This window comes from Halyomorpha halys, unplaced genomic scaffold (genome assembly GCF_000696795.3).
Source record: "Halyomorpha halys isolate HHAL.00 unplaced genomic scaffold, Hhal_1.1 Scaffold141.1, whole genome shotgun sequence".
NCBI lineage: Eukaryota > Metazoa > Arthropoda > Insecta > Hemiptera > Pentatomidae > Halyomorpha > Halyomorpha halys.
In genome coordinates this window covers 256,894-266,881 of record NW_027111321.1, presented here as the reverse complement: position 1 = coordinate 266,881, position 9,988 = coordinate 256,894, and the positions used below count along the sequence as shown (strand labels likewise).

The 9,988-nt window shown below is 27.0% G+C and overlaps 1 protein-coding gene across 1 annotated transcript in view; it reads right to left on the bottom strand.

Moving 5' to 3' along the window:
- Positions 1-1,531: 1,531 nt before the first annotated feature.
- Positions 1,532-9,988, bottom strand: part of loj (logjam) — a 13,514-nt gene continuing 5,057 nt past the window's right edge. Inside the window, exons 3-4 of the mRNA XM_014416889.2 lie at positions 6,756-6,822; positions 1,532-3,532 (exon numbers count right to left, since the gene is read on the bottom strand). Coding sequence (XP_014272375.1) covers positions 3,311-3,532; positions 6,756-6,822 — 289 coding nt within the window. The 3' untranslated portion in view covers positions 1,532-3,310. The remainder of the gene's footprint in view (positions 3,533-6,755; positions 6,823-9,988) is intronic.

Here is a 9,988-nt window from a genome sequence, read left to right as displayed (position 1 = left end):
TATTCTAATATTAAATTCTGTCTGACAAAACTGAAGATTGTCAGACAAAAGTGATCCATTGTCAAAAAAAGTACAATGTTCCATGATTAATATCGGTCGTGAACATGAAAGATGCATTAAATATCAATATTGTATGATTAAATAGTTATTTTTATATATAAATGATTTTAGTTATATTTTTATTTTATGTATCAACGTTAAATATTGTTCATTTGTTTTATTGAACTAAAAAGCAAGCTAACCAATTTTCATAGTCTAAAATAAATATATTATTCATAACAAAGGCAAGAGGGCGGCGCGTGTCCTCCTAAAAGTCCATTGAATAGCGGCCATGTTGAGCAGATTCTAATACTTTAAACTTTATTTAACTTCCCATCATAATTGTAGTTACAGTAAATCTAAGAAAAAATATAAGTCAAAAATAAGTGTTAAATAATAATGTTCATCAAGAAAATCACATGAAAAAACACATCAAAAAACTGTTGTGCTACAATCAATATTTACATTGAACATCAAAAGAAAGATTACGGTTGGTGAAAGGCATTTGTTGCTTCGGCACGGGTGGGGGATTATATTTCCTGGATGAGGAGGTCCTCATCATCTTTCGTCTAGCAGAAGGGTGGACATCTTAAAAAGAGGACATTGAAGACTCGCCCAAGAAGAAAAAGGGACTCTTTTTTTGGATCGACAGTGAACAGTGAAAACTTATCCTATCTCTTATTATCTACTTCTCTTATCTTATCTCTTATTATCTACTTCTCTTATCCTATCTCTTACTATCTACTTCTCTTATCTCTTACTATATACTTGTACTATCTACTTCTCTTATCTTATCTCTTACTATATACTCTATACTTATCTTTACTAGAATTATTAAAAGTAAATAAAAAGGAAATTTAAAAGTTTTTTTAAAACTTTATACCTAAGATGTGAGAAAAGTAAAAAAACTTTTAAATTTCCTTTTAATAATTCTTGAATATTATAATATTTGTAAGTTAAAATAAGTAAACATGGTAGGAACTACTGCTGAAAAATGTCCTCTAACATAACCTAATGCAGGAAAGAAATTTTCCCTCTAGATCAGTGGCTGATATTATAAACTAACCTATACACTTATGGACATACAGTTTAATCAAGTACTTCTTTCCACCTTTTTCGGAAGAGTGAAAGTAAATAATTAACATATAATAAATAAATCATAAAATTGATTGAAGAAGATGGTTGGGGGGTGCGGTCAGCAAAGAACAACAAATAAACAAAAAGATATTTATTCATGCCGTTTTCGTACACAAATTTGTTTGTATACTTTTCAATTTTATGTTTCTCTAAATGTTGGTGTTATCTCTGCTGTTCTATAGCCCTGAAACTCAGGTCTAAACGTCGGCATGAATAAATATCTTTTTGTTTATTTATGTTCTTTCCTGACCATCTTCTCCAATCAGTAATCTACGGTTAACTATCTACCCCTCATTACAAATCATAAAATTGTTTCTGATAACAAAGAGTAAAGGTAATATGAAAAATGAAATAATTTATCAGTTTTCGATAAATTTTATTTATTATCCCAAATTAAAAGTTAATAAAATAAAAAAAAAGTAGTATTTTAACTTTTATCACAGTTGACCTGTATCATTAAAGTAATACTTCATTAATGATTTTATGTAATTACTTTATCGCATTACATAGTTCATAAGATACAGTCCAAAAACTATGTACATGCATGGTATTGAAAAATAGTATTCATTATTATACCTAAATAAACAACAATGATATATAAAATAGATATAAAAATAATATTTATCTCTTAAGGAAGACGTAAAAATATGGATATTAGCCTGGTATTATTTTTAAAATACTTTCTTCTTTACATGAATATAACCAATATTTACAAAAAATCATTTCATAAAAGATAATCAAATATATATATATTTTTAAAAATATATTAGCTAACACGTTCACAATGAGTCTTATAAGTAAAAAATAAATATAAATCTATTAAGGAAAATGCAAGCTTGTTAAGGTGAAACAAGCTGTAAGCTATAACTGCAAAGTACAGGGGCATATATGCAATTAATCGTTTTTACTCCTCTCATATTACAACTCAACATTAAATGCATTTAATACTACGGTTTCAAAAAATTATAAAATTTATAATTAAGTAAGGAAAGATACTTTGATTTCAAATAAGTTAAAAAAAAATCTAAATAGTGATTTTATATTTAAAATCATGTATTTTTTTTTTCTTTACCAACAATTAATATTTTTTAATATATTGAAAAAAAAAAAAATTAAATTGGACTGTTTAAATTACTAGTATCTAGAGAAGCATTGTTAAAGTTGGGCTTGCTAACTGCCCTGGCAGTGAAATAAGAACACATTATACACTATAGTATACAACATATACATCATGTATGTAATATATGTATATACAAAAGTATATTTACTTTCAAGTAAACAAAATAAACAATATTTCAAAGAAGTATATCAGAAAATTCAGGATGAACTGGAGGAAATATATAAACTGTAATTTTATATGGATTTGCTCAGTTGGTGAAGAAAATGACAGATTGAAAATAATATTGAGTGATAACAAACAATTCTTGTAAGAAATAAATAATTAAGGACATAAGTTTGATATGATTAATTATTACAAAAACAAAGTTAACTTTATTTCATAGAAAAATCTAGTTTTTATTTTTTTAAATAGAAATTTGATAACCTTTTTCTAATGTTATAACTTCTTTTATCAACAGTATAGTACAGTCCTTTCCATAGAAACAGGAGATTAGATATGGGAGGAAGATATGTGAAATAATTTTTTGTTTCTATTTGACAAGTAACTATCTACTAGATATTACCATTAAACAACCAAAATACAAAATATGATTAAACTATACATATACATCTTTAAAACATTAGATCATAAATTACATAATAAGTATTAAGATGACATGATATACTGTTTTCTTTTTAATCATTTTATACTAATAGATATTTGACAAATAATAAGAATAATTATAAAAATTCAATGCTCATTAAATAAAATAATATAACCCATCAGAAATAAAAATCAATAGTGAGCTTTCCTTATCCTAACAAAGAAAAATGTTATAATTATAATAACATGACTTTCTTATGAAACTGCCTTATTTATATCAATTCGTCGATATAATCTTCATGTACAATTTTCCGTACTATTATTTTTTTTTTTACCTTCTCTCTTAAGACCACACAAAGCAATGGCGGTTTGGTCAATCTTAACGCAGTTAACAAATATAACTTGGAAATACAGCAAGGAACAAAATAGTAGTTAGGCTCTAGGGCGCGTATTCTTGACGTCAAATAACTTTCTGACAAAGTATACTTGTATGATAGTTGCTCCACATATGACAATAATCTGTATAGCGGACCAGCGAAGGACATAGGTATTGTTGTCCACTAGGAGATTATAATGACGTCCCTCCATACCTCGCATGTGATTTTGAAATTGCAGCATGTCGTTTATGTTTCTCTCGACATTTTGGATGGTTGTCTATAACATGTAAAAAATTTAATTTATTGCAAAAATTTACAAACTATTTAATTAATATTCCATTCTATATTAATATTTATAGACATAAATTTCAACATGAAAAAAAATAATAATTAAAGATACTGATCAAATATTTATTACACTATACTATAATGTAATATTTTTTTAAGTTATTTTATTTGTATTTAAAATATAAAGTGTAGCTTCTTACAATGATTACTTTGTTTTTATTTGGTTGCTACGGAAACTTCATATAACCTAACATATCTGACATCAAAATTTATTTATTTAATATTATTATAAAATTAATTTGAAAATCATGCATATTTTAAAATTATTTTAGAAAAATTCGGAATATCTGACTATAGAGAAAGCATTTGTAATTTATACTAGAAATGCAATTTTTAGAGTAAACTAAAATAAAATGAAAATAATTGAACAAATATAATCTAAACTTAAGTTAGATATAAAAAAAATACATTAAATTTATACAATAGTTATTAAATATTACATTGTAGAGCCTCGGTTGTAGTTAGCAATGAGAATAAATTAACTTTAAATATTGTTTGTTCAATTATTATTTCACTTATTTTATTATGTTCAATAAAAAAAATCACTGTTTTTTTAATATTTTTAACAGTTTTTATAATTATTTATAATATATTCGCAAGAAAAAAATTGTAATAATTTTCTCTAGTTGTTTCACATACATCTTCCTATGTTGGCTTCTGGGAAAAGACTAGTTAACATTGTTCCGGCATTCCGAAAAAAATCACTAGCATGTTTTCAAATATTCAAAAAAAAAATTAAATTTCTAAATTAAAAATATTAACTTCACTTACAAAAGATCAAATAAAAGATATTTATCAATAAAATTCATTATTATACTAATAAAAACATCTAATAGTCTTCTATTTCAAAAGAATTATTAAAAAGTCTTAATTTATATTTATCAAATAAAATATGACTTTTTACTAATAAAATATATACATTTCCCAATATTATTATTATAACAATGTTTTCTTTATATTGTTAATATTTGTTGTGGCCGACATATGATTAATGATTGATTATGCAACAGATGTTATAAAAAACAAAACAAATCCACTCTGTTGTTTTTTGATACTTTAGATGTATAGATGACACCTTAGTGTCAAATTGTGTACACATGCACCAGCTTGAGCATCTCTTCTCGAAGCAGCTTTAGTAGCCAGCAGTCTGGCCATCTATATCTTCTTAGTCACTTTGACACAGCGAGCGAGCTACAATTTTGGCTCCTCTTCCATGAAGGACAAGGTGGGCCTACGTACGTTTGTTGATCTACCTCAATGAGGACATAAACACCCCACAGCGGGGGGAGGGGGATCCCATGAATCACTGATGATATAGTCATTTTGTTTCTCCCTCTTTTGTTTAACGTACAAGTTAATTTCTATAATAGTTATAAGTTTAGTCAAGTTCTTTTTTCCAATTTATGTTTGTATATTTTGTTTTACATATTATTATGTTCAATTACTCAACAATAAAACTAACAATTTTCAGTACGATTCATGGTTGGGCTAGCAAAGCTTCCTTTTGAACTGCTACCCGAAGTAACAATATTAATATAACTTTTTAATATTTTTTATAATATTATTAGAAATGCAATTGTTTAAATTACAATGTCACTGTTCTGTTTATGTTACAAACTTTTGTAGTCCAACAAGGATGGCGTGGTGAAAAAAGTTTGGGAACTGTGAACTGCGATTGTCAATTCATTAAATGGAAAGGATCGGCAAGACAAGAAAGGCCTATACGTCATAAAGGATGTTTCGACATGAGACGAGTAACTATTTCAACTTTGTTAAAAGATAGTGAGATTCGAAATTTAGGTACAATTTTTGAACTGAATTGCAACATTTTAGTACTTTTTCAATGGCATGCCTGTCACTGATCATCAAATAATCAAACGGAAAGTCCAATTTTTTTAAAACTATTTTCCTAATAGCATGTCTATTGTCAAAGGAAACTATACTAAATCTCATTAAAAAAATTTTTTTTTTGCTTCTTGACACATTTAGAAAATTAATAAAAATTATATATATTGTAATATGCTCTTTTTTAATGAATAGTTGATATTGGTGGATTAATGATTTTAATTATGTTTTTATTTTATGTATGTCGTTTTGGTATTGTTTTGGATCAAGAAGCAAGCTAACCAGTTTTCACTATCTAAAATAATTACGCTTTTCAAAACAAGAAAGATGGCGGTGCACGTCCTTCCGAAGTGTTCGTTGGGTTGTTTGTGTTTTATAACATGGATTGAAATTTGTCAACTTTTGTATGCAGTAATTATGGAAAAGGAATAATCAAAGAAGAAATAGAAGAAAGTGACAATTATCAATAGACTAATTACATCGCAAATCATAGCAAATAAAGCAGAGCGATTGTACTACAATCGATTATTTTTTGGATCGACCAGTGAAAATTGAAGATAGAGGAGAGGAAACAGTCACTCTTGATTTTGCTGGCTTTGGGAGAAGACGTCCGTTCGGCTAGAGGCAGAAAGTCAGGAAAGCCATTGTTAGGGGTTGGATATAGCATCATTGACAAGAAGAGATCAACAATTATCAGGAAAAGTTGTGTAATTGGTTAGTCTTGTTTCGAAATGGAATTAATTATATTAGTAAAATGTCTAGTAATTAAGTTAAAGTGTTATTAGTAGTAAAGTGTCGTCTGTTTCTGATTGCCAGGGAACACGCCCTGAAAAAAGTCTCTTATGTTATAAAATTCTATTATCTGTTAAATATTAAACTTTTTAATTTAAACCCAAGCTATCTCTTTTATATTTGAAATTAGTTTAAAAACGATTAAAATTGTTTTCTTTTATTTTAAATAATTTTTGATTTTACAATATATATATATTTTTTTCTTTTTTTCACGGAACGGCCTTAAAAACCACATGAATATCATAGTTTATTATTGTATACTCTTATTGTTTTACAAGATTTCTTTCCTGTTTTTTATTTTTATCTTATCTTAAAGACCATTCTAAAGCTGATAAGTGATAGCTAAATATTCTGGACTAGGCAGGTAATCACTGTCTGTAGACTACTTCACTCTCTCGGAGATAAGCAACAACCTAATGTTGCAAATGAGCTAAAGCTCAATTGCTAAGTCATTATACCCTTTTTAATCTATAGAAGAATATAGAATAAAATAAAATAATTTCAAACTATCTTACCGTAAAGTTTTCAACACTCAGGTTCATTTCCTCTAGTTCTTTTGCGTATAAATCCCATTGATCATACCTAAAAAAAGATTTAATATTTTTATAAATACATTCAGGAATAAAAAAGTTCAAGTTGTAGTGAGGTCGATTTTTGTTCAAACTATTTTTGAAATATTAAATTTTTTAAATTATCGAGTTTGCTAAAAAATTAATTTACAATTATTGGGTTTTCTAATAAGTAAAGTGTAATATACATACATGTTTTGTGCATTATCAGAAATTGCAATTTTTTTCTTTTCTTTGCACAATGCAAAAGTGCAAGAGCCTCATAAGTTAAACAACAACATTCTGACTTTGCTATATTGTTCATGGCCAATATAACAAAACATTGACAACATCTTACAACAAAATTAGATTCACAGAAACTTACAGCTACCGACACTCTAAATTTGACTTACAGAATCCAAGGAATCGCCCTGTTCCAATTTTTTTTTTCTAGACATGGAATCTCACATTCGAGTTACAACTGAGTTCAATTTTATCTATCAATTCATCGATGATCTAGGTTGACTTCAAAATATTGAGTTTTGACAGTAATTTTGATCTTATTTTAGAAAACCCTTTCAGAAAAGATAATCTAAAGGTTATAAAGGTTTCAATATAAAAAATTCTGTAAATTATTATACAATTAGTTGATTCGTTAAATTATTTATTTAATATAACAATAAATAGCATGTAATACAAAAGTGTTTTGAAATTAATATCAAGTCTAAAAATAAAATAAAAAAGTTGATTGATGTAATATCGATTTCCTAGGATCATCACGGGGTGAAGTAAGTTAAGTGCCAAATTAAAAAATATAAATAAAATAAAGGCCCAGTAGTCATGAAGAAAAGCCACCGAATGGCATGCAAATAAATTTTTTATGTTACTTGATTTCTACATATGTGGCAATGTAAAGCCTAAAATTTTAAGAGAGGTTAATTTTTTTTTCATTGATAAATAAAATTTATAACTGAAAATAATGAACCAAAATGAGTAAAAAATTGTGTAGGCTACATATTTACTAATGTTGGTATGACTATTCTCCATTTTGGTTTTGTAGGTTATTTAATTACGTTTCAAATGACCTATGACATAATATAACATAGAAAGTAAACTTTTTGAATTATACGGTTATGAAGTTGTTTCTTGCTTTTTCTTAGAGATTTTTTCTATACATGAAAAGATAAGATAATAGACAAGTTTTCATGAAAATTTTCTAAGCTATTTTGACACTACAATCTATAGAAAACACATTTTTAACTACCAGACCAAGGGAGTCTTATTTGGCACACACGCATTGGGCGTTGAAATCCTATAAAACAATATTAATCCATCCGTTCAAAAGATGCTTTTTTTTTTTTTAAGGATATGGAAAAGTGTTTAAAAAAAAAATTATACTTTCTACTGTCTTCAAAAATAGAATCATATTTGGGTTTACAAAACATCTAATTGAACTTGACATTTTTAACAAATTGGAGAACGGTTAAGATGAATTCCAAGAATTATCATGGGGCGACCTGTGACTGAAGCCAAATTAAAAAAAATCAAAATTTGCTAGTTTTGCATGTACTCTAGTTTTAGAACAAATGTCTTCTCAATATACCATAGAAATATATTATTTAGAGGAGAAAACTTGGCATCCACTGACCTGAAACTATTTCCAAAAAAGAATAGTCATAAGACTAACCTCAAGACAATAGACGAACTTGAATGAATGAAATTCAATGAAACTGCAATTTATTATAATCCACAGAGTTCTCAGAAGCAAGGAACATATGAAAGAGAAAGGCGATCAGAGAACTAAACCAATAAGAAAGGCAATTGGTATATGTAAAAAACTTAGCATTTGATGGAGATGCTTCACATCAAGAACCCAAGAGAACAAAGTTGAAAAAGTGAAGTAGCACCTGAGCTCAAAAGTATATAAGTTTTTTTTAAAAATTGAAATATTAAATCATAATGAGTGAGTAGCAACACAAGAGGGAGCAAGAAGAGGATAAAGAACGAGATCTCCATTACACATTTTACAGAGAACTTCATCATATATATAAATATACATACTGGAAGATTATTGATTGACCGTGTGTATAGAAGAATGGAATATGGTCCGGGTACGGTCAAAAAAACTCGAATAGTAAATGATTATACTATTTTTATTGAGCCAACGTTTCACCCCACGTTTTAGGGCTAAAAAAGATACAAACACTTGACATATTTACAAAAAATAAAAAACATAAGTGGAAAATAACAGGGGTATACAATAAAAAGTAAAATATAATAAGAAAAATTAAAAGAATAAAGTCTCATCATTTGATTTTATTCTTTTCTTTTTTCATCTCTTAATTTGTACTTTCTTTAATACATCTTCTCTCATTTGATCTCTTATCTATCTGTTACTATTACCCTTTTCATTTACTGTTTACAACTGTTAATTTATCTTATTATATTTTACTTTTCATTGTATACCCCTGTTATTTTCCACTTATGTTTTTTATTTTTTGTAACTATGTCAAGTGTTTGTATCTTTTTTAGCCCCGATGAAGCCCTGCAATGTGGGGCGAAACGTTGGCTCAATAAAAATAATAAAATAATCATTTACTATTTGAGTTTTTATAACCGCACCCGGACCCATATTTCATTCTTCATAAATATACATATATTTATCCTTTCAACCCACTGGTCAACCTTTAAAATTAAATTTGTATTTTTTATCAAAATAAATTTCATAGAGTAACAATTTTACTAGAAAAAATTGTAACCTGATATAACCCTTATTTTACTGTATCATCAAGAATTAAATGCTTCATTTTCATTTATAATGCTAAATTTATTTATCGCCTTGATTATACATTCCTTATCACTAATTTTCTAGATACAGCTCAATCTATAAATTAATTCTGATAAAATCTCTAAAGACAGGGATTATCAGAATTAAACCCTTTCTTTAAAATCTTAGTTATCAGTACAATCTATCATAGCTCGATAAAAGCTTTCTTAATAACTACTGGTTCATTAGATGAAATAAATAGAATTAGTTTACTTCTTTATTTCATTAAATAAAACAAAAAGTATAAAATGTGACACTCCAAATCCTTTAATAATTTTAAATGATAAAATATTCATGGCTTACTTCACAATGGAGCTAAGTATATTTCCACTAACTTTACAAGTAATACAATTAAAGGTTCTTTCTTTTTAAA